Source organism: Suricata suricatta, chromosome 10, assembly GCF_006229205.1.
Source record: "Suricata suricatta isolate VVHF042 chromosome 10, meerkat_22Aug2017_6uvM2_HiC, whole genome shotgun sequence".
Taxonomy (NCBI): Eukaryota; Metazoa; Chordata; class Mammalia; order Carnivora; family Herpestidae; genus Suricata; species Suricata suricatta.
This window is the reverse complement of record NC_043709.1, coordinates 98,372,582-98,398,769: the sequence shown is the minus strand read 5'-3', so window position 1 is coordinate 98,398,769 and position 26,188 is coordinate 98,372,582. Positions and strand designations below refer to the sequence as shown.

The 26,188-nt window shown below is 44.9% G+C and overlaps 1 protein-coding gene across 1 annotated transcript in view; it reads right to left on the bottom strand.

The window, feature by feature from the left end:
- Positions 1 to 26,188, bottom strand: part of ANO2 (anoctamin 2) — a 326,751-nt gene that overhangs the window by 235,759 nt on the left and 64,804 nt on the right. The window contains exon 4 of the mRNA XM_029955559.1: positions 9,049 to 9,147. Within this exon, the coding sequence (XP_029811419.1) occupies positions 9,049 to 9,147 (99 nt within the window). The remainder of the gene's footprint in view (positions 1 to 9,048; positions 9,148 to 26,188) is intronic.

Here is a 26,188-nt window from a genome sequence, read left to right as displayed (position 1 = left end):
GTATGGATCCACATGCTAAATGTACTACCTCATTCAGTATACAGCTTCAACAAGTAGCAGATGTGGGACACTTTTACTCTGAGATATTTGGACACAGTCAGAGTATGAATGACCCCAGAGGAGTAGCTGTCTTCGGGTCCCTCAGCTAACAACAACAACAGGGAAAGAATGAACAAATTCATTAACTGGCTGATGTGTCGACCCCAACAATATTACAGCTATGGCAGAGAAGTTAGGGTCCAATCTCCATACTTTACAGATGAGAAAACTATCGTCCAGGACTGCTAAGTAACTCACGGCGCCAGTCCAAGGCAACGACAAGAGAAAACTTCTGATGTGTTACCTCTCCCAGCTCAGGAGTATTTAATCTGGGATAGAGTTTCCCAGGGTATTTTCTGCAGACCACTGGCTCCCCAGGATTCCTAGGAACATATCTGTGAATAGCTTACGAGTGTTCAGAGGAAAAGAGTTAAAATGGAACCTTGTTCTTTACTGAGAACTTTTAATTGGTCAGAAAAAATTATTAGTGTTTCTAAAGTCTGTTAGACCATGAATTATTTTCATTTTTATTATTTTTTATTTGATAGAGAGAACAAGTGAGAGGGGAGGGGAGAGCAGGCTCCACGTGCAGCGCAGAGCCTGACAGTGGGATCCCATGACCTGAGATCATGACCTGAGCCAAAATCAAGAGTCAGACACTCAACCAACTTAGCCACCCAGGCGCCCCAGATCGAGAATTATTTTCAAAAACAAAAGAACACTTGTTCTAGAGTAATGATGTTCTAGACCATGCTAGCTCGAGCCTCAATTTGAACTCTTCAGTAAAATGAGGTAGGAGCACAACTTTTCAGTCAGAAAGAAAAGAGTCTAACCCCTTCACACTATGTGACCTTACGGAAGCTTATTAACCTCTCTGAATCTGTTTCCTCATGTATAAAATGAAGCTAAAGCTAGAATCTACCTCATATTGTTGTAAGGATAAAAACGAAAAACTCTCATCAGAGAAGACAGCGCATAAGGAGCATTAGCTATATTTAAAACTCAATTTAATTATTTATCAACTTATATGTACGGTTATAAGTTCTTTTATTTCAGATATTTTGAATGATATTGTTGAGAGTGGTTATTACCTTTCTCCTCAAAGTCAACCATAAGAATTATGAGATATGGGCAGCCTTTAAAACTTGCTAACAGATGGGGCGCCTGGGTGGCTCAGTTGGTTAACCATCCAACTTTGGCTCAGGTCATGATCTCACAGTTTGTGAGTTCGAGTCCCACATCAGATTCTGTGCTGACAGCTCAGAGCCTGGAGCTGCTTCAGATTTTGTGTCTGTCTCTCTGCTCCTCCCTGGTTCATGCTCTGTCTCTCTCTGTCTTAAAAATAAATATATAACATTTCAAACACACTAACAGGCTTTTATCCTTATTTATCCCTTATCAAGACAGAAGCTTTCACCTAATCAAACCAACAATTATCTTTGGGAACAGAAGTGAGGAAATAATTGCTGAATTGAATAAGCAGCTCTTCTTAGCCACACTGGGTCTCCTTCTACTATACGTGCTAAGTTGAGCCTCTTCCAAACTCTTCGGACCTCATCAGAGAAGTGGAACATGAAACAGACACAGACATGGTGAGGTCAAGAAGGAGGATGCTTGCACAAAGGCTCCTCCAGACAAGCCCACAGCCCAGCATCAAGGAATGAACAAGGCTACTTCAAGCAACCTTAGAAAATTCCAAGTGGATTCCTAGGATACAGAGCAAGTCCACACGCCTACCTGAGACCCAGATCTTTGATCATTGTCCTATTGCTTCCTGCCCAGAGGACGAGTATACTTGTTCCCCAGAGCTGCCACAAAGTGGGTGGTCTGAAACAGCAGATATGTATGATCTCACAGTTGTGAATGCCATAAGTTTGGAATCGGGCTGCAAACAGCCTCTGAAGGCTCTCAGGGCAAAATCTTCCTTAGGTTCTGAGGGCCCCAAGCATTCACCTTGGCTTGGAGTGTCTGTGGATCTGAATTCTCTTTCGGTGGATCATTGGATTTGGCCCCACCCTACATCCTGGATGATCTTATTATCTTGAGATCCTTACCTAATTATATCTGCAAAGACCCTTTTTCAAATAAGATCACATTCACAAGTTCCAGGGTTAGGGCTTGAACATCTATTTTTGGATACCATTATTCAGACCACTACAGGAAGGATCATGGACCTTAAAAGCACAAGCACTTGGGCTAATTTTATGTCAACTTGACTGGCCATGGGATGCTCAGATATTTGGCCAGCATTATTCTGAGTGTGTCTGGAGGGTGGTTTCTGGATAAGATTAACATTTGAATAGGTACTCTGAGTAAAGCAGCTTGCCCCGCTAATGTGGTGGGCCTCCATCCAATTGGTTGAAGGCCTGAGCAGAACAAAAAAATTGAGTAAGAGGGAACTTCTGCCTGATTGAGCTGGGACATTGATTTTTTTTTTCCTGCTCTCAGACTTGAACTGAAATGGGCTTTTCTTGGGTCTCCAACCTGATGGGCATTTGGACTAGAACTTATATCATTAGCTCTCTTGGGTCTCTAGCTTGCCATTATCACTTGGAACAATTCCTCATAATAAATATAACACACACACACACACACACACACACACACACACACGCCTTATTGGTTCTATTTCTCTGGAGGCACCTATTAAGACAGGCCTTAACTCTAGATAACTGAGAAGAAGCAAGAGGTGCTGTGACCCTGGCCGGGCAGAATCCCTGAAGCTGGCTGGACACCATAAGCCACCATAAGCCAGAGGGAGGGTATTCCTGTGGAGCTTTTGCAAAGCCACAGTTACCAAATCAGAGAGGCAGTAGCAGATATCTGAGAACAACTTCCCATAATTTATAAAACTTAATGGAATTAATATTTTCCTCTAAGGGGCCATTGAGGCTAACCAAAATGCCACGTTTCTTTGCTTTTAAGTTGGAACTCTAATAGTTCAGTGTGGTAACACCAATTTCTTAATGCCACTTACATATATTTTTTCACTTCATGAAAATGAAATGATGAATTATTCTTTAATAAATGCAGTTTGGTAGATAAAAGAGATTTCAAAACATGGATTCCATGGAGAGACTTAAAAGATTAATTCTGCTCTTTTCTCTTTGGATCATTAACTCATCAGAAATTTCCATACATTACTTTGTACTATAATCCACCTTGCACTGCAGTTTAACATGGCAACCTCAATTTTTATCCAAAAGCAGTTAAAAAAATCGCTATGCAAAGAACATTTCAGCATCTTATATGAACCCATTATTGAAAATATGTCCCTTAAATTGTTTGTGTCCTTTATATTGCAATTATACTTTAACAACAGGAAAAAGTTTGCATCCTCTGACAAAACAGATGCTCATTTCCATGAACTATATGAGCCACAGTCCTTCCTACCCTGCTACCGGGAAGCTCAAAGAGAAATCTGTCACACTTGCATTAATCACTCTTATTTTTCCATTTCTACTATCATCATTTCCCTTGTACTTCCTTACTTTCCCCTGGTTATAGGGTTCTTTTGTATTTACCCTTTTTAAAAATGATCCCTTTTATTTATGATTTTGGTTGTAACCCATCAGAAATCCTGTTTTGCAAAATAGGCTAAGATATGAATCAACCCCAGGTTCACAGGGGCAGAGCCAGTAGTGAAACTCAAGCCTTCCTTTTGCCACATCTGCTGTCTGTTTCTTGAAATGGGTGGCTTCAAGACCTCCCTCCTGCACTGCGGGGCTGCACAGTCTTCCTGCTGGCTCTCCCAGGGACTGCCCCACAGGTTTCACACATGCAACCATTATGTTTAGGGACATCCCAAGGAGCCATGCTCTAGGAAACAGAAACCCCCCAGCACACAGTGCAAAGGCCATCTGTTCCTGCCTCTCCCAAGACTCCATGTCTGGGCTTCTGGCTGCCTTAGCAGGCTTAAGGAACTGGGTCCGGTTTCCCCCAACACTGCAGATGCTCGCTGTGCAGGGAAACAGCAGGAAAGAGCTGGCCGCTTCATTGCCGATTGTGCTGCTCTACGCACATCCCATATGAACAACAATAGCGACAACAGTAATAGTACCAGCTATCATGTGTTGCATGTGCCTCTACGCTAGACATCCGACATCATCACCACTCCTTTCAATGGTCTGCTATAACATTTGTCCCTCCTGTTCTGGAGATGAGGCTTGCTCTAAGTCTGCTTTCCTAAAAAGTAATAACTTGCTGGAAGATAACAGCATCTACTCGCATGCAAAGGGCTTGGAAGCTAAGTCCTCACAGGCTCCTGGGAACAGCAAAAGTGGCCCCTGCAATATCAGGCTCTCCATTCATAACAGCTACATAAGTTTTGACAGACTGGACAAAAGTGACTTTCGCCCACCCCAAGCATGTTACTTCTTCCAAATTCAGTGGATTCTGGCTGGACTAATATGACTTCATGGACAAGAATGGACTCTGTTACCTCCCCCTTGTCTGTTCCCAGCCTCCTTTCTGTTGCAGGAAGCACTAGGAGAGTAAGTGAATATAAGGGGCAAAAGGGGAAGAATGTTCATTCATATGGATAAAAGGTGAAAGAGGGAGAAACATAAATGCTGACTGCAACCTAGAAAGCCCACTTTGGAAATGAGCAGAGGCAAGAAGGCGCCCATTTAAAACCTTCCCAGGCTGCCCAGAGCCAAAGGCCAGGCCTCCCCACCCGCTTCCTGAGCATGGATGTTGAGTGTCCCTCACAAAATGCTGGCTCTCCTGTTGTTGTTCTTGGAAAACAAATGTTTCCTTCCAATATTCCCCCTCCTGGTTAATATCTGCGTTCAGGACTCTGAGTCCCTGGACGCGTTACTATGGATTTGTCCACGTTTGAGAACTCGATTTCGTTATTTCCTCCCCATCTTCCTGGTCTCTCCAGACCCTGCTGAGTTATGATACAAAACTCCACCGGCCTGGAGGATGCTCAACTGATCTCATGCTGCGCCTCAGCCTTCTTCCGCCTTCCCCCCACCACCAGGATGTGGCTCTCTGCATATGTAGTTTATTCTCATTGTAGTCACTTCCCAAACCCACTAAAACAGTAGTAAAATGCCACTGATGCCCATGCTAGCCTTGCACAGACTTCCTTGTCTCATCCTCCCTATCCATGCCTCTGGGTGTAGCTCTCACTTCCACCCATGTGATCAGGTTCTCAGATTAAGTTTGAAAAACATATGCATCATACCCTGCCTGCCAACTTACACCCCCCTCTCCTGCTTATGACATCCCTGTGAGGTCAGCTACCGCATCCTGTGACTGCAAAGAAGATCGGGGCCATGTGGCCGGACCTGCAGAAGGATGCCACAACAGTCCACCTGTGTCAAGTATGGGACCCAGAAACTTTGGGGAGAAGTTTCTTCTGTTATATCTGCAGCCTTCTGGGAGCCAGACCTGGCTTTGCTCTCCCAGGACTCCTTGGCCCATCGTATTTACATACAGATCTGTACTGTGCTAATGAGTTGCCATCTGAGATAGTGTTTTACTCGTGCTTTAATGTCTGGGTATGTGCATTCCCCTGGAAGGTCTCTGAGAGCATGGATTATTTCTGTGCCCTTCAGCATCTCTCCAAAGACCCTCTACTGTCGGTCCTCCATCAGTTTTGGCTGCAATGAAGCTGACTTGGTTGGGGAGGGCCTAGGAATTGAGAATGCACACAAAAATATTTGAGAACACGGACACAATGATAAGCTCCTATATTTCCACAGCACCAGTTAGGAGTTAGGGTCTTACAATAGCCTTCTAAGAAAAATAGAGCAGGTATTTTTACAGCCTGTGTCATAGATGAGTACACCAGGGCTCTGGAAGATGAAGTGACATCCCCAAATCACACAGGAACCAAGGCTAGAAGTCTGGTCTTCTGAGGCCCCTACCACAGTGTCTGCTACCCTCAGCCTCCAAAAGGAAAAGGAAGAGAGTGGGGACTGGTCTCTGCTTGTCCTTGCAGAAGCTCATACCTTTGAAAGCATAGATCTGCTTAAATGATCTATCTTCCCGCAGAGCTATGTGCTCCCATAGGCTTAGCCTGTTGGAACTAAGAGAGTGCCTAACTGTGCATCAACAAATGAGTGGACAAAGAAGATGTGGTGTGTATACACAATGGAATCGTACTGAGCCGTGAGAAAGGAGGAATTCCTGCATTTGCAGCATGGATGAACCTTGAGCACCTTACGCTAAATGAGAATAAATCAGAGGGGAAAATGTACTATGTAATATCACTTATGTGTGGAATCTAAGAAGCCAAACCTATAAAAAATAGAGAGAAAAATGGTGGTTACCAGGAAATGGGGTGGGGGATAGAAGAGATGCTGTTTAAAGGGTACAAACTTGTAACGAGTAGTAAATAATCCATAAAGATTTAATGCACAGTAGAGTGCCTATAGACAGCAACACTGTACTATAACCAGAGACCATAACTTAATTATTCCAACCATAAAAAGAAAAAATAATTATGTAACAGTGATACAGGTGATAATTACCACTACAATGGCAATCATATTACAGCACATAAATATATCCAACTTATATGTTATATGCCTTATATTTATACAAGGTTATATGTCAACTATATTTTATTTATTTTAAAAGCAAAAAAAAAAAAAAGGGAAATAAGGAGGTGTCCTTGCCCTAATCATCCCATCTACAAATTCAAGTGCAGGAACTACCCCAAACTACAGACGTTAGTTCCAACAGGCTAAGCCTATGGGATCACATAGCTCTGCGGGAAGATAGATCATTTAAGCAGATCTATGCTTTCAAAGGTATGAGCTTCTGCAAGGACAAGCAGAGACCAGAAGAAGACATTACTTGGGGGCTGAGTCTGGGAGTGCGGAGGAGAGGAAGGTGGTAGAGAAACGAGAAGTATGGTAGGATGTCCCAAAAACAGAGAGAGGGGCCAGGAAAAGGCATCAGGAGAGAGAGGTACGAGGGAAAGATGGGAAGGAGAGCAAAGGAGAGACAAGAAGGATACACATTTCTTCTGTCTCTAGCTTTCCTGCTATAGGGAGTGTCCTGGGATATAAAAGCCATAGCATAGGCTTTGGAGTTCTGCTCACCATCTTTCCAAGGATCATTCAGCAGAAAGAAAAGATAAGAAGCAAGACAAAAACAGAAGGAGATTAAAAGAACACTCGATATTCAAACACACACACACACACACACACACACACACACAAGACAGAGAAAGGAGAAGAAATATATTGAAGTTAGAAATCAGAAAAAAAAGTGAAACGGTTGGCCAGATTGTGACACCACTAGAGGGAAGCAGAAGCCTCCATCCAACTGATACTTGGGGCATGTTGCCAGCAAACCAGGAGATCATCTAATCATCTATGGAGGAGGAGTGGAGGTCCACAACAAAGATGGTGCCTGCATTTGAGGACAATGGGATTAGAAGCAAGAGGTCCAAACCTAGGAGACAAGGCAGCAGTGCAAAAGCCCCTGTGTGGTCCTTGTGAAAACAAGACACTCAGACAGGTGACCCCAAAACATTTACTTCTTCAAGGCAGAATATTTGTAGCTGAATATTCATGTCTGTGTTTGTTCATTGTTTGTCATTTCTCCACCTGCCACAAAGGTACATTCTGCCTCAATAAACCTATAAAAATAGAACCCACAGACTTTACCCTCTTGAGCAGAGGATTCATGATGGTAGCAAACATGCTGGTATTTGGTTGAGTGAATTTGATGGCAATGGTCGACCTGTTGGTAGTGAAGACAGTATAAGCATAGACAATGGCATTGATCAAAATGGTGCTGCTGACTCTGAGGATAGTGATGATAGTGAAGACAATGACAAAGCAGGTGGTGACAGTGGCAGTGCAGAAGGCAACAGACATGGAGGTGTGTTCCTGACAGGGGTGGGAGTTCTGGTGATGGTAGTCAGAATGAGGAAAATGACCTCTGCAAAGTTAGGTCACCATTTATGAAACACTATGGGTGAGTGTGTGTGTGTGTGTGTGTGTGTGTGTGTGTGTGTGTGTGAGTGACAGGGAGACAGAGACAAAGAATGAGAGAAAGACATAGACAGAGAGAAACAGAGAAAGAGAGCCATCATCTATGAATCACTCACTCACTAAACTAAAGAAGCATGTGCCCCAGGACCCTCCCTAGAGGGAAATCACAATGGCCAAAGTCAATAGCCACTCCTTTCTCTAAAATGCCTAATAAAAAAAAAAAGAACAGTAAATCTGTGGACATTTTTCCTTTCTCTTTGGAAGTGTTCACTGGTTAAACAAGGAGACACTCACCTAGGAATTCCCTGGGGGAACTTTGAAATCATACATAAACTATACTAGCTGAAAGGAACCCAAAAATCATCTGAGCTGTTCTCAATAGTTCTCAACCCAAAGACACATCAGAACCTCCTGAGGACTTTTTCTACAATATTAATGCCAGAACTTCATTCCATACCAACCACCTGAATCAAAATCCCCAAGGTGGGAGGTTGACATGAACATTTTAAAAACATTTCCCAGATGATTTTTTTTAATCAACTCTCCTGATTAAGAATCTGACAGAGGAGACAAGGGAAAGCCACCACATAACACTCAGTGGTAGAGTCACAACCAGAATAGGATCTTTGCAGCAAGTTCAGAGCTACTCTCCCTTCATTCTGCCTACTCAGTCCACATGGCTTGCTGTCTGCTCTCATTGCTACATCTGTTCTTTAAAAAAAAAAAAATGCCTGGAAGTGTCAGGACCTCTAGAAGAGGGAGAGAGGAAGTATAACAGAGAAACCAAGAACCTGGACCAGTGCAATATCTGGCTTCTCATGAAGCACATCCCAGGTGGAGCTCCAAGATGAAAGGACCTCCCAAACCCAGTCCCTCTCTGCACCCCAACTTGCTTTCCTGCCCCACCCATACCACTCTCCCATACTTAAGGTCCCAGGGGAGGCAATCACACAACTCCACAAACCCTCATCCCCCAAACCCTGGCCTTCTTTTCCACACTATTCACAGCCAGCTCACCCTCGGGAAGAACCCAGAAGAAACATGCTCATACTTTCTTGGTGGGGACTTTGATCTTCAAGAACTCTGCCTCTCTGGCCAGCACCTGCCACGGGGCGTGTATCCGGACAAAGATGGATCCCTGGCTTTTACTCTGCAAGATACAAAGGAAGAAGAAATGGAAACACTTAGAAGGACACAGCTTAAATTCCTGTCTCCCTAGCTCTCCCAAACTAGAAGCCCTGACCTGGCATTTCTTCAGTTTCTGGTGTTTGTTCTCTTTAAACTTTACCGGGGTCCTGCCCCCTCTCACCCCTATCCAGTCACCAGCACTGTTGCTGAAAGGCTCTCATCAAAAACCACAGGGTAGTATTCCTAAAGTGTGGTCTCTGGAAGTTTGGTGGCTTCAGAGGAAAAGAAGAATTAAAACAAGTATGTTCCCAAGATTTGAAACATAAGCAATTACGATTTTTGCAGAAACCCTATTATAGTCTTCATAACAGTTAGGGAGTTTAACTTTGCTATCATTCAGTGAACAGCCTGCATACTCACGCTATTCACATAGTTTCACTGTTTATTGTTAAGTTCATATTTGTGTTCCTATCATGCAGTGTCATATCCCCAAATGACAAAAGTGGCTCACCTAAGCCCCAAAGTAAGTATATAATAACATAAACAGGGGTGCCTGGGTGGCTCAGTTAGTTAAGTGTCCAACTTCAGCTCAGGTCAAGATTTCACAGGTGGCAGATTTAAGCCCTGCATCAGGCTCTATGCTGACAGCTCAAAGCCTGGAGCCTGCTTCAGATTCTGTCTCCCTCTCTCTCTCTCTGTCCTTTCCCAGCTTGCTCTCTCTCTCTCTTTCTCTCTCTCTCTCTCTCAAAATAAATATATAAACTTAAAAAAAATAGATTAGGGGCATCTAAGTGGCTCAGTTATTTAAGCATCTGACTCAGGTTTTGGCTCAGGTCATAATCTCACGGTTTGTGAGTTCAGGCCCCATGTCAGGCTCTGCGTCAACAGTGTGGAACCTGCTTGGGATTCTCTCTTTCTCCCTTTCTCTCTGCCACTCCCCTGCTTGCTCCCTCTCCCCCTCTCTCTCTTCCCCTCTCGTGCTTTCTCTCTCTCTCTCTCTCTCTCTCTTTCTCTCTCTCTCTCTCTCTCTCTCTCTCTCTCATTTTCTCTCTCTCTCTCCCTCCCTCAAAAATAAATAATAAACATTAAAAAGTTTTTGGTCAGATTATGATGTGAAGCCATTAGTTTCTCCCCATCTTCAAATAAAAACTCAATTTTTTTCCAAAACAAGCACACAAAGAAAACAACTACTTCTGACATTGATTCAATTAATTTTGTCACTAAAGAATGAAAGGAAATGAAAATAAGTCAGAAAAATGGGCAAAGCTGCATTACTGGTGAGAAGCTTCTAAAACCACCTGCAGAATTAATTACAAACACGGTGTTCTCCGAGAAAGCAGAGCAAGCTGGCAGCAGCATGCCTTCATCGGATGACTGCTGGAGATCACATAAAACCGTACAGTGTGGAGATGCTGGTGCACTGGCCAGCCTCCCACTGACTGCTGGGGTGCAGCTGAGGGGCAGCCTGGGAATCAGGTCCCAGTGAGTGTGCTCCACAGACAGATGTGCTCACAGCTTCTTGTTCCACTGACTCCCAGTCCCCCTGAGGTTTTTACTGAATTATGGTGTATTTTGTGAAGCAGGAAGCACAGAGACCAGTCCTGAGAAGACACAATTCTGCATGCAGCAAAGGTTGTATCGCTCATGTAAAAGCAAGTATCCACTTTGAAATCATTCCCCACCTACATTCATAAAGACTGGTTGGTATTCATCAATCCACCCTCTGGTCTTGGTTTGTGTTGAAGATAATAGTGGAAGCCAATCACATCCAGTCTCTTAGCATAGGCTTTGCCAGCGTGCTGGGCAGAGATACAGGTAGCAAACAGGAAGACTGCTCTCCCCACTGAAGTATACAGACTACTGACGGTGCTCACAGGACGATGGAGAAGATAAAGAAATACTTTATGGTGTTCAGAATGCAAGTGAAGACTATCTCTATGATTCTAAAAGGTGGGCCCACAACATATTCAGTAATTCGCATACCCAGAACCTACTCCCCACTTCAGGGATAAAAGCTCATGTTTTAAAAAAGGAGAAGGAAGAAGAAATGAAGACTTTGCATGAAGACTGAACCACGCTATGGAAGTCTTGGAGGATGCAGAGTCTGCAAACACCTGAAAATAAGAGCCATGGCTGTGATGCATACTTACTGGGTGCATATCATGTGCCAGGACTGAGCCAGATGGTCATGTGTTTTAGCACAAAGAAGATGTACAGCGTGCTGTCAGGCAGCGACCATCACTATCTCTCTTTTGCAGTTGAGGAAATCGAGGCAGGGAAAATTTAAATAATTTGTCCAAAGTTATACAGATAGTATGACTAAAAGGTATTCGGATCAAAGCAGTTGATGCACCACCTGATGATTTCCTTGGCCACGGAGGGAGACATAACACGCTACTGCACAGAGTTAAAAGCCACCTCCAAGGTCTGTAGCAGAGCATAAAGACATGTTTTTCAGACTACAATCAAATCAAAGGATGGATAAGGAATCTACGAGACAGTCCTAAGATGAAACATTCACCCTTCCTGCCCCCAAGGCTGACATTGTTCTGACCAAACACTGGAAGTGGCTTTCAGCAAGGAATCTCCTCTATTTCCATGTCTGTCTGTGATTACATTATCCAAGATTACTAGACAGAGTCATCAATCACCTGCTGCTACTTCTAACTATAATTTAAGCTTTTCTAACTTAGTGAAAATGAAGGGTAAGGAAGGAAACCATCTGGGAAGCTGAGCTGCAGCCCCAGAGCTCCATCGTGGCCCCAGAAAAGATATTTGAGGTGAAAGATGGCAAACAGTACCATCCTTCTCGCTGAGATGAAATCATGACAATTACTGATTTTAAAATATAATGTTTTGTCTTTATTTTTAAATTGTGATTAATGTTTTTTTGAGAGAGAGAGAGAGAGAGAGCGCATGTGCACGAGCAAACAAGCAGGGGAGGGAGCAGAGAGAGAGAGACTCCTAAGCAGGCTGCATACTCAGCACAGAGCTCAGTGTGGGGCTCAATCCCACAACCCCTGGATTATGACATGAGCCAAAATCAGGAGTCAGACACTCAACCAATTGAGCCACCCAGGTGTCCCTGTGATGAATGCTTTTTTTTGAAAGTTTATATAGAATTGGTAGCACAAGTGTGCACTGAAGGTCCATCAACTGGCTACAGATCTTCAAAGTCTGAGGAGGCGTTGAGAAGGCAAGGGTCAAATCCCATGGCCTTAGTGCCAGACTGCTAGCTGTCTCCTGAAAGCCATTATCATCTCCTTCATCTACTTTAAAACTAAGTGTATGGTCATCCAGAATCAAGCCTGTACCGCCCCTGCAGTTAGATGTAACCATAACAATCATCATGAAGCAGCTGCTGGCCACCCTCTTCAAAGAGAGTATGCGCAGGTCCATCGTCCTCCATACCCCTGACCTGCTGCCTGGAACATGGAGACAAGTATCTCAGACCTCGAGGTCAAAATCAAGGCCAGAAACAGCAAAGTATCAAGAGAAAAGTCAGGTCCTAACGTAGCTGAGTGTCGTAACAGCCCTGTGCTGTTCCGGGATTCTTATGTGAAAGGTAAAACTGTTGAGCCCTTGTGATTTCAGAGGGTCTATTATATTAATTGCAGCCCAACCGTTTTGCTCATTGCCTCCAGCAAGGCATATTTCTTCATTCTCAACTGAAACTTTTTTTAATTTAAGATAAAGGCTGGAATGCAATAATGTGGTGCTAACATCCAGTCATGTCCCTTTCAACCCAGGCAATACTGTTACCCTTTCCTAAAAAAGAAAATCACAGGAACTGATATGAAATATTATCTCATGTGACTGGCTATGTCTCCTGAAGAAAAACAAATACTTGAAAATCCCTGAGCAGAACCATCCTCAAATGCATAAGCTCTCTTTACTAACCCAGGAATCTAAAATTGGAGATAAATATACATTGAACTTTAAAAAAATGATTTCCTTCTTCTCCAGGCTTACTTGACTTCCATTCTTCCTTGTATTTGGATTCTGTCAAGCACAGCAAAGGAGTGGAAAGAATTTGGGCTTCAGATAAAAACAGATTAAGACTGGAATCCTGGATTTTACAGCTGGAGGACCTTGGACAAGGCACTGAACAAAATTAGCCTCAGTTTCTTTATCTGAGTAAGAATGAGAAATGATGCAGGTCTGTTGTGAGGACTGAAACAAAGCATTGAAGTCCCTGCCCTAGGGCCTGGAATGTGTGCCATCCAAGAGGTATCAGACATGACCACAGTGATTCCCACCATCCAATAGAAATGATGGCTTCCTGACCACAGGGACAGCATCTGATGCTTCTTTTGTGCTCCTTAAGCACCTCCCACAGGGCTGGACACACAGGAGATCTTCCCTGAATCCCTGCAGTCAATAGAAAAACTCAAGAGACAACCAGTTCCTGCTCCATTAAAATTGTGACTAAGTACTTGTTTACTGCCTTTGAACTTTAAAAATTATCTACAGGATTTTCAAAATGTCCCATATGTCCTAAAGGAATTTACAGGCTGAAAATAGAACACATCTCCAGACTTTGAAGACAAGGTCAAAGAAGATGACTTCCTGAAACCAACACAAAATTCAACATAAACAGTATGTAAGAGCTTGCCTACCAAAGCATATAACCCATCTCTAGAAGCGATTTTATAAATACATAATCCATGTGACTCAAGGGGCTCCCAAATCACATCAGACAACCAAAATTCAAGTTCATGCAAAATCAACTGCAACATGTAATTTGGTTCTGATCATCAGACAAAGAAGAACCAGTGCCCAAACACTTCTCTGAGTAAGCACAAGCACATCCATCTTGGGTACGCAACTATCCCAAAAGCAAGAAACATGAACAGAGCCAGAAAATCTCTCCAGCTTAGCTGCAATGTCTCACAAAACTGTGCCACTCCTTTCACTATGGTTCTGTTTTCATAAAACCCTACAAATTCTATTTCTCCAGCTCCTGGGTATCAGGGAAAAGGTACCCAAGAAGAGGATGCAAGTACTCTGGTCAAAGGAAATGAATAGCATATATAGGGCTCAGTACCATCTGCACTTTCTGGCATCAACTGGGGGCTTTGGAAGGTATCCCCACGGATAAGGGGGCCTCCTCAGTCATAACCTGACTATTGGTCTTCTCGGTCTCTTTTAAGTTGTGCTGTCAGTTGGTTTCCTAGATATGTTCACCACTAACTACATCAGTGGAGCACGGAGTTCACAAAGGAAAGCCAGGTCCCCATCTCTAACTAGGCCTTACTTAATCAGCCAATCTCCCAGCCTCTCCCTCCTCATTTCCCCTCTAAAGTCACCTTGACAGTAGGCCCAATCAAAGGCACCTTCTCTAAGGCACCAGCACCACTGCCCAGTCCCTGGACTCCCGCCACACAGCCCTTCCCATCGGTTACCAACTACTCCAGCCAGTGTCCCACTTCATAGCTTCTGTTTCCTCCCCTGCAAAGTCCTTCCCACCCTCAGACCCAGCCAACTCCTAACTGGTTCTCAGGTAAACATTCCTTCCTCTAGAAGCCTTTTGTGAACTCCGGATTATGCCTGGTTCCTCCTCTTGCCTGCATGGCTCCTGTCCTTATCCTTGATAGCAATGACCAATATTGCAATCACAGTGAGTAGGTGTTTAATGCTTGTCTTCCTGACAGACCTTAAGCTCTATTAGGACAAAGAATGTGTCTATCTTGTTGACTGTTTTGTCCTCAAAAGCCAACACAGTACTGGCATATAGTAAACACTCATTAAATATCTACGGTAACTTCAACATGCATAAATACCTAGTTCTGCTTAGATACTGTGATTAATTTCTTCTTTTAAAAAAAGTTTACTTATTTATTTTAATAGAGAGAGAGAAAGGGAGAATGAGGCAGAAAGGGATAGAGAGAGAGAACCCCACGCAGGCTCCACACTCCCAGCACAGAGCCTTGATACAGGGCTTGATCCCACAAACCATGAGATCACGACCTAAGCTGAAATCAAGAGTCAAATGCTAAACTGACTGAGCCACCCAGGAGCCCCATCCTGTGATTAATTTCTAAAACTCGGCTACCACAGCCCAGAAAGTAATTGGTGACCCTTGGCCAACCACATTTAAATCTGGTTCTATTCTAAGAGAATAATTCAATTACCCTTAACTGTCATTTCTGAACCATTTTCTCATGTTAACAACCAAAGTTATTCAAGATTTCACCTGACCAGGAACCTTATGAACACCTTGCAGAGAAACCTCTCCATTCCTGTCAGTAGCCCCCAGTCCTCACTGCATTTGCAGGCCACTTCTCCCTCTCCTGGAGGTCTAAATCACCTGCATACATTCATTCTGTTGCTCACAAAACACAATCTGAACTGAGCCAGGACTGCATATACCCTGAACCTCTCTGCCTGATAGCCTTAAAGGGTACTATAGCATTAAGAAGAAGAATCATGAATACCTTGGAAAACAAAAGGAACATTATATGTAAAAGTCTTTGGTATCTTTACTTGTCAAGCATCAGACTTCCATGGTATGATTCAACATCCTCATGCTGACAGCTCAAAGCAGAACAAGCTGATGGCAATGGTGAATTTTAGAAGAATGCACTGACTTGGCCAAAGCGCTCTGGAGATAAAGACCTAGAACTTGGGAGGCTTAGTTGCTTGGACATGGACATACAGCCAGTTAGTAGCAGAGCCAGGAATGAAATCCAGGTCTCCTGACACCAGGGTTCCATCCCTTAGTCCCTGTGTGGAATGGTACCACATATCCCCAAGGGCTCCGATGCATCTGAGGGCAATCCTGCAGCCTCTCCCTTCACAAAAGATCAGTAAATATGGGATGGAGGAACAGCAGCATTAGAGGAGGGAACTGCGCCCCTAGCCACCTCTCTCCAGTGTTTCAGCCACTGCTCAAAGCTCTTGGCAGAGATCAGAGGCCAAGAGCTCCTGGTGAGATTATCCATATTGTTTATGTCTTGCTGTTGTTATCCAAAGATTGCATGTGGCTTTGCAAGACCACGTCCTCCCTCTAGAGAAACAAGAATGAATGGGAGGCAGCCCCAGCCAAACACTGGAAACCGATACTCCACAAGCCTCCTTCCCACACAGTCCTGCCAAGCCACCTCAACGCTGACCCCAGACGCCTGACTGTACTCTGGTCCCGGGCCCTGCTGTGAGCCGAGAACATCAGCTGCAGCACATCGTGGCCCAGGAATGGGGCTGCCAGAGGAAGGGTGGGGAGATGAGCATAGAGACAATGGAGAGGGACAAAATGGGGACAGACTCATCTAAGATATCACCAACCCAGGCCATCTTGGATCAACAGGGACCACAAGTGTATGGTCCCACAGTGAGGGTGAGAGAAGTCCTCTGTGACTCCCACGTTCTCAGAATGCCACAGCTAATGTATATACAGCTAGAGGAGTTCCACCAGGTGGTGCTGACACTAGGGCTGGGGCAGCCATCGCCACAGACTAAAGAGGAGTGTGGAAAAGTGGCCCTGAGACTTTTGAAATGAGAGAAGGAAATGAGGGGGTCCTCACAACTGCTCTATCTGAGGAAAACTATGGTCTACCTATGTCACTGTTAACACCAAAGTCTTCACTTCCCTTCAGTCATACAGAACTTCCAACCTATGGTCAGGAAGTGGACTTCCTGCCTGGACTTCCTGGAGACCCAGAGACTTGGAATTAAGCACAGGTAAGAATATCCTGACTGGAGGAGGAAAGATGAAAGCTTCAATTTCTTGGAGGCCCTGGATGAGAGCAAGGGAACCTCCTCTTGAACCCTAGTCTCTCTAGATCAAGGTGGGGATGGGGCAGTGATCAGCAAAGGCAAAGAGCAGGACTGAATGCCCACTGTACCCTGTCCCAGAAACCCAAAATATACCCCCGGCATGCTCCCTCTTACAGAAAAGACTTTGCCTAGTCCCCAACCAAAGATTCAGAACAACCTAGCCAGGGTCCTAAGGAAATGAAAATCCAGTCAATCTTGTCCTTTATTCACAGCATCCATCACCAAAGTTTCTGGAAGAAGAAGAGACACTCTATGCCAGGAGGATCTCTAGGGTCAGCTACCAAAATGGACAGGTGCCCAGAAGCGATCATCTCTGGACCCATACTGTAGTGTCCACTGTGTGTATCACCTATTACTGCACTCTAGAAAAGAGCCCTCCAGAAAATCTCTCTGCTCCAAGCCCAGATGAAGATGAAGCAGTGAGAGGGAACCTAAGAGAGCCAAGTAGTCAGACCCTCTTACGCACCAAGGGCTGAGAGAACCTGTTCCCCCACCTAATCCCTGAGAAGAGGCTCCCAAGAGCAGCACAGCACCCTGGAAGGAGTACTACATGAATAGAGTATGAATAAGTGTTCTCTGGGCTTCATTCTACTTCAAAAGTCCTGCAGAAGAAATAAGGGGAAATCTTCACCACATATGACATAATGTGGGGAGGCCGTGGGTACTTGGGCCTGAGGACCCAGCTCTGTCACTTACCAACTGCACCATTTATGACAAGCCACCAAAGCTCTTTGTCTTTTAAGTGTATTGATTTATTTTGAAAAAGAGAGAGAGAGAGAGCACACACACGTATGCGTGTGATGTAGGGGCAGAGAGAGAGGGAGAGAAAGAATCCCAAGCAGGCTCCACACTAATGAGGAGCCGGACATGGAGCTTGATCTCACAAACCATAAGATCATGACCTGAACTGAAACTGAGTCAGATGCTTAACTGACTAAGCCACCCAGGGGCCTCGACACCAAAGCTCTTGAAACTCAGAGACAATGTTAAATAATTGTAAAAATTAATACTACTACTACCTGGAGGAGAAAAGGATGAACTGTTCTGTGGAGTAGATAGGTTCATTACCTTGATTCTGATGATGGCTTCACAAGTGTGTTCATACATCATAACTCAATAGATTTGCTGCTTTAAATATCTGCAGTTTATCACAGGTCAGTTGCAAAGCATAAAGTAAGAAGCTAAACAGAATCCATGAGCCAGGGACCAAATCTCTACAAACATAGAGGACAAAAATCTATAAACCCTTAAGACGCTGGCAGAAAGGACAGAGCCCCTTCCAAAACTAAGGAAGGCTGGCAGGGTTGGGGGTAGAGGCAGACAACCTGGTCTCAGTGACACAGACCCAGCCCCAGACAGAGGGGAAAAGGTCACAGATAAACCATGAGGAAAGACCAGAGGAAAATATTGCCCTTCCTATTCGTCACAGTGAAAGTATTTTGGACAGTCAACATCCCGCAAGTGGAATCAGATGCTGCAGAAGGCTAGCTCTCAGCGGTGTGTGGGCTTCCTGCTCACCCCCAGCAGGATGCTGCAAGCATTTCAATGCCCAGAGGAAGGGAGGGCAGAGGTAGAGAGATGGGCAACAGGATCTGTGGTTGAGTGGCCGAAACATACTCAGACCAAGGATGATCAATAGCTCCAGAATAGGCTGGGACAATTCCAGTTTACTTCTCTTGCCTCACCAGCCCATCCTGTACAGCACTGTAGTATTATAAAAAATGCTTCAGATCAGACAGTAAATCCTAGGGTCACCCTGAGGATCAGCAATGAGCACCACTAAAGTCAACAGCCATCAGACCTTTGGGCAGCAGTGCCTAGGATCTCCTTCCTGATGTTCCTTCCTTTAGCCCCTGTAATAAATATCCCACTCAGAGAGATCCATTTCCAGGCATTTAAAAGCCCATTATATTACCTCTAAAAGTATCCTATCATTAATATCCCTCCTAACTCAAAACTTATGTGATTCTTTGATTTTGATTCTTTTCTTCCCCCCTGAAGACACTTCTATAAAACCTTCAGGCTATCATTAATTGACTCCTCTCCCTCCCAAAGATGTGCCCTTGTCTTCTCTTAGCAGTGACTCACCTCTCCCCTAAGGAATAGCTCCACTATTTCCTATGATTCAATCAACTCAACATATTTCAACTCAACCAGTATTTATTGGACAACAACCGTGTGCTCAGCAATGTGCTAAGAATTATGGGCGTACAGAAGAAATATAAGCTATCATGCCATCACATGGCTTTCAGACTCTTTGGAAACAAAATGAACAATATTTAACACATAAAACAGATGAATAACATCATAACTAGGGGAGTAATTAATGTCCAAACAGACAGGAAAACTAGTGAATGCTGCCTCCCTTTCACTCATCAGTAATTGCCAGATTTTTGCTCTGAAAGAAATCCCCTTCCGGATTCCGGCCTATGTTTTCAGTGACCTCACCTTATCACCAACTCCAGGGATGAGCCGGATTGGCCAGAGCCAATCAGCATATCCCTCCACTAGGCCAAAACAATTGGTTGACTATGCTGGGAATGCAGTGAGAACCAATATGATGTGAGGAGATGCTGGCCAGGAGTTCTGGAGAAAGCAGCTTTCCCTTTCTGCCACAAAACTCTGGAGAGAACAGTGGAAGTCAATTTCCTCCATAAAGGGAAGACCTGGGTCAGCCAAGGGACCACAGAGTAAACAGAAGATGAAGTAGAACCTGCAGAAGGTTAAGCAGAGAGATGGAGAAATAGGGAGTCCCTGGGGACATCATCTGAGCTGCCAGATCAAGCTTCACCAAATTCTCTTACGAGCTTTCTGATTACATGAGCTCATAAATTCCCTTTGTTGTTTAAGCCAGTTTGAGTTGGGTTTTCTGTCAGTGCAACCAAGAGTTCTCAGTGATATAAGAAACCAGTGGAAGAGCTGCATCTGGGCTAGAGAAACCAGAAAGGATGCCCTGGAGAATAGAAACTTGATTTGTACTGTGAACAAGATATGATGCAACTTACCCATGCAAAGCGTTCTGGGGGGCACAGAAGAGAAGAGATAGGCAGACAAAGATACAAGGAATGTGTGCACATGTGGAGACCAGTCTGCCTGCAGCAAGGGGGAAGCTAAGAAGCCAGAGGTCTGAGATGTGGGCTATGCTGGCCACACTGCTCACTATGTTACTGCTTCCCATGAACCTCATGACAGCATCCTGGATGGATCAACCCTGTATGGTCACCTAGATTCATTATATCTTCAACAGGATAAAGAATAAGAGTCCCCCTTTTCAGGGAATCCTGAGAAAATAAATGCCTTCCTCCTTTCTCAGTGGAGCTCAAGTTGGGAATTTCTTTCTATTCTCCAGTGAGCCCAAGAAATACAGTAAGTGGGCAGTGACTGTCCATCAGCTCTGCAGGTGGTCTAACTGTGGTCAACAGAATAAAGGAACAAACCTCCTATGTGCCACTGTGATCTTCTGCAGGTCAGGGAAAGCAGGCTTCTTAAAGGCAGGGCTCTGGCTCTTTATTCTAGGGGTCATTCATCCTTCATAACAGAGATCTTATATAGGGAGGCAGGGTAGACTTTGAACACGTACAAAGAAGCTGTAAAACCTTCCACAACACTAGTTATATGCTTTATTCAGGGAAAGAACCCTTTCTTCAAACCAAATATTTCAAAGGGCTACCCTGGTTGAGCTTTGGAGAACCAGAACATCACCTGCTCAGCCGTCTTTGGCCCTGATAAAGTCTCGGTGCCACCTTTATGCAAACCACAAGAGGTGAACATTCCCCTTGGAAATGGGTGAAAGCTTCTGATTGTCACAATGACTAGGGAGCACTACTGTCATTTAGTGGATGGAAGAAGGAATGCCAGATATGCTGCAATGTTTTGGAAAGTCCCACATGAGGAAAATTCTCCTTCCTGAAATATACAGTGCTCTATCAAGAACCACGATCCTAGAGTTCAAGGACTTACAGTCAAAAACCAGCGTGCTGCCAGCAGATCTATCAGACCAGACATAAAAGAGGGTATAGCAATTATTGCACCAGTTCCCTTTCCCTACGCCACCAGGCCCAGACTTAAAACCCAGACTTAAGGCATATTAAGGTAGAGCTTAAAGAAATTATTTTATGAATACAGGCTATTAAATTAATTAAGATCTAGATCTTAGATCTGATATTGAGGAGCTGATTAGGGACTCTCAGGAAATGACTCATCACTGTGATGATTAAAAAGAAAAGAGGAGTTGATTATTTTGTGGGCTTCCAAAAATATCCAGAATTAGCCCATCTGCCAAGAGTGCTACAAAAATAATCCATTAGCCTGGGGGCCAGAGGATGAAGTAGATAGGGTCTCTGAGAAGCAAGTTACACTTAAGGAAGAGTACAGAGAGACTCAGCCTAACATCTCGGATATTCTGTGTGCCCCTGTGTGACTATAGATATGGTATGTAGTTTCTGTGAAACATGCTTTTCTTGTTGGTAAAACAAAAAAATAAAAATCCAAAGCAGCAGTGACCTCACAGAGTGCCTGTGAAGACTAGCAATGATACAAGAAAGGTACCTAGCATGATACCTGGCACATAATGCTAACCGCAGTTGGATTCTGCAGATGGTGTCTGTGGGCCAGAGGAATTTGAATCGAGGGGGTTTGTACAATCCAGTTTCCAGCATCCTCCCTCTTTTCCCAGAAAACCCTGGCTCCTAGGGCATTTTTTCCCCTATATGAAGCAAGAGCCCAGTTTGGAACATGTACCCTCCATGCAGCCAAAATAGGCTTTTCCACAGCCATGAGAGCACAGTGCCATGGGGCTGGCCCTGCCCAAGACTGCCTGTCCCTCCCTGTAGCCTCTGGTCAGGAAGAAAAGGGGTCATCAGCCACGCTAATTAAATCTACAGATGATAACAAACTGGGTGGTGCTGCAAACAGCACCAGAGAGGATGGGGAAATAAATGAGAAGGGACTTGGGGAGTTTAGAAAATGTGGGACAGGAAATAACAAAATGAGATTCAATGCAGAAGAATGTGAGTAACTAACTGGGGGGAATAATCAGAAACATAGACACCGAGTGGGGAGAGGGGATTTGGGAAAGGGCTGGAGATGAGGACTTTGGCAGGTGACAGGTGGCAAGGGTGGAAGAATGAGTAGCAAGAGATGAGCGACAAGGAAGGTATGGAGACCTAGTGGTGAAGCCACACGGATAAGGCACTGGTGTCAGCTGAGCTGGTGTCCCAGCTCTCACCCAGCTGGGTGATGCAGCATTCTCTAAGGCTCACTTCCAAAGGCAGTCTTCCATGCAAGCTGGAATTCAAGTCACGTCTTCTCCAAGAAGCCCTTCCAGACTCTTAAAGCAAGGGACACCAGTCTCCTCAAATGTCACTCAGCTGAGACACCATGTCTGACAGTGGGCATCTCTGACTCCCTTGTCTCCAGGGCAACAAAGACTCACCGTTGGGGTTCACCGGCTCTCCTGGAGTAGGAGAACTGCTAAGCCTGGAGTAGGTTTTCAACAAAAAGGGAGAGGAGGCAGTGGCATCATCTCAAACAATACAACAAAGACAAGAATTCCTCTCCTCTTCATGGGTCAAGATTATTTCTGAGACTTCTCTGTCTTTATCTCTATGCCCCCTATCCTGGTGTAATTAGCCTATTGCATGATGTGCCAGAATCAAACACTTGTTGTCTGATTAGCCTTTTTTCAGGCTAGAACACACACGAGAGGTCACTCAGGGTCCCAGAAAAGAGGATGAATAATGGATTTGGGGAACACGATGAAGTGTACATCCCAACCTCGGCTGATGGTTGATAATGACTCTTCTGATTCGGCTGTGATGCAGGCAGTGGCTTCTCAAAACTTACAGGGGTTTCCTTGAGGAACCTGCCTCCTTTACACGGAAGTTTCCCATACTCAGCAACAATTGGGAGAATAAGGTATAACTCATTCTCTGGGAACCTGAGTGAGGCTCTGCAGGGAAACCACTGCTACCACGGGCCATGGGCAAGTCGAGCTCCTAGAAGAAAGTCAGGAGCCCCTCGTTAAATCCAAGAATACCACAGTTCTCACTAACATGTGTTTTAAGGGATAAAAGGAGAAAATGCCAAAAATGCGCTTTGAAGCTCAGCCTACTTTGGCTTCGGGGACAATAGGAGGGGAAAGTCAAGAGCCAAATGTGCTGAAAAATCTCCCTCTTAGAAGCTGGGGGATGGGGTGTTTTAAGAGCATCTTCTCTGCATAGCAGGTTCACCATATCCCAAGCTACCAGGATCCCCCACTATTGCAAGGTCTCTGGAAAGCAAGCCCACCGTCTTTCTGTTCTCCTGGACCCACACTACTCTGGCGCTGCTTACCCCTGAGGGCGAGCAGTGGGAGAGACTAGGCATGAGCTGATGATACAGAGCCCCAAGTCCTGGTGCTAGCTCTGCACTTGTGCCTTAGGGACCTCTCACCCAAGCCTCGCTGGGCCTCTGCTTTCTGCTTACCTGTACAATGATAAGATTGAACTCAGAAGGTACCCTCACACGGAAAGATCTTTGACTTCATGAAAGGTGGGAGTTTTCTTAGTAATTCATCCTGAGGTACTGGCCCTTCAGGCATTCTACCACAAAAGTAAGTTGATGGGCTGCAAAGCCCCCTGTCCTCCCAGGAGTAAGCTAGAGCACAGACTCACAGAAACTATCACCACCTAAATAGAACTATATTTCTTCTGTCATTTTTCCCCAAGGCTCCCATCCCTATTCTCATATTCCAAAACTTGAAAGGGTCAATGGTCCAACTCAGGAAGAGGCAGCTCTCTGCTGGATGAAAAATGCAGTAGACATCAGCCAGCAAGGGTACTTACTAAACATTAGAACTTACTCTAACCAAGTCAGCTCCATGCAGTTGTGAAGGTCATGTACTGTACAAAGATATCACATTATTAGGGGGTCCCAACCATAGAGAAGTTATCTTAGAGTTGATAGTTTTCTGACACATGGCAGTAATGTGTCTTGAGCTAACAAAATCATCACATTAAAACAATTTTTTTATTTTTAAAAATTTTTAATGTTTACTTATTTTAGAGAGAGAGAGAGCAAGCGAGCACATGCAAGCACAAACAGGGTAGAGGCAAAGAGAGTGGATGCTGACCCACAGGAAAACAACCAGGGGACAGAAGCGCTTAGTGTCCCTTCCAATGCCCCAAAGCAAAATCTGCTCTTAAGAATATAATCTGGAAAAGTCATCTTCACAAGTTGTAAATGACTAGTACGCCAAAGCAGAACATGTCCTGGAAATGAATACACACATACACACACACACACACACACACACACACACACACACACATATGTGTGTATATATATGTATGTATATGTACATATATGGATCAAACAAAGCAATAACTTCTTAAAGACTGGGTGCATGCCTTCTTCATCAAGTACCAAGCACCCAGCACAGTGCTGACAGTGGAGTAAGCACACCAACAGCTCGCTGGAATGAATGGAACCAATGGAGGAATGGAGAACCTACTAGTAAGCAGTGGCAGAATCCAGGACCCCTACGTCCTAGCCTACGAAGAGATCATGGCTGGCTAGAAAGCCCAACACACTCCACTTCAAGTCCCTTCAATAAGTCCTGCACAAAAGACATGCTCAGGGGGCTTCACGGACATTTCTGAAACCAGAGAAACCTGGAGATATACAATCTTCTAAGCTCATTTTGTTTACCCCTGCAACTAAGAGAATCAGAGAAGCAGTCCAGAGAATAGTCTCTGGATGTCTATCAGCCTTAACAAGGTTCAGATGAATGAGATAGGAATAAAATAAATCTGCTGTCCTCCCTCTCCTGATATCCAGCAATTTCAGAGCACTCTCCATCGGACCCTCCACCTGCCTCTGTCTTGCTCTGAGGGGTCTGTGCCCTGAGCATTCCCTCATCCTGGCTCACCTGTCACTTAACCCATATCCTTTCCAGCTAAGGGAGGCCATGGATGTCCTGAAGGAGCTCATACGCTAACCCTGGATTCCCATGCTGCAAGATTACCAAGAGACTGAGTTTGTCAGTCTATGACAAGGCAATCCCAAGAGGCACTAAAGCCTCAGGAAGATCTGGTCCTGCACAGCTGAACTATGGCAGGGGCTTGAATGCCTTCTCCCACCAATGACTCGGAGCAGGCATGAAGGCCCATGTGGAGGCTGATGGGGGAGAGGACAAAAGTCCAGGGTTATCTCTAAAGAGGCTCAGAAATCACGCCACCTAGCTGATGCTTGCACAGTTTTGTGAATATACTAAAACTGGGGAGGCTGGGGAAGATTTTAGGGCATGAGAATTACATTTCCATTTTTTTTATATCATGCTACCTAGACCTCCACTTCTGCCCACAAAGAGGGCCAGCCCTGTCAGGACGCTGGAAGAGCCTCCTGGATAGTGTTTCCTCCAAGAAAAGGATGTGCCCATGGTCCTTGGAGGAGACATGAAAAGAAACATGCTCCAGAACTTGACAGCCCTACTATTCCTTCTGTGTGACTTTGGCAGTGATCCAACTACTCTGAGCCTGGCCCACAGAGTGGAAGAAATGGCATCCTTCATGGGACTGCTGTGAGGAGCTGACATGAAGAAAAAGAGTGGGAGACACCATCCACGGGCATGCGCATGGCAGGTGCACACCTTTGTATCTCCTTCAGTGATAGGAACCATTGCACCGGGCTTTTTTTTCCCCTCAATATTTGGTAATCTGAGCAGGTCAGCAAGGCTATTATATGTGACCAACTTCTATACTGCCATAAATAAAACAAAAGACCAGCTAAACGGGAGGAAAGACAGGGGGTGAGGACCAGGGAGGTTATAGGCCCTGCCAGGGTCACAACTGTAATTTTTGCCCAAAAGTTACTGAAAGCAGTTTTCTTTGTCTCTCATGACACGGCAGTGTCCCTGAGCCCTGGGTGTCCTCTGGCTCCACCACTGGGCCAGCCAAGCCTCTGACTGTAGACAACTATTACACTGCTGTACAAATCTGGGACTATGTGGGCAAACACTGGCCAAGTCATTTTGCACCGCATGCCTGCTGCATTCCCCTCCCTGTCCATGCCCCTGACCTGTCTCTGCCTCACTGGAGGGACCACAGCTGGGGCCTGTCCAGCATGCTGGGGGAAGCCAAGGGGAGTCTGGTCAAAGACTGAAAGGGGCTAGGAGGAGAAGGTCCTGTGGATGAGGGATGGGCTGAGCTGCAGCATCATCTCTGGCTGCTCTTCTAGCCATTCCGTCAACACATCAGGACAAATGAGGTGTTTCTGTCAATCACTGAAGATGCATGGCATCCCGACTG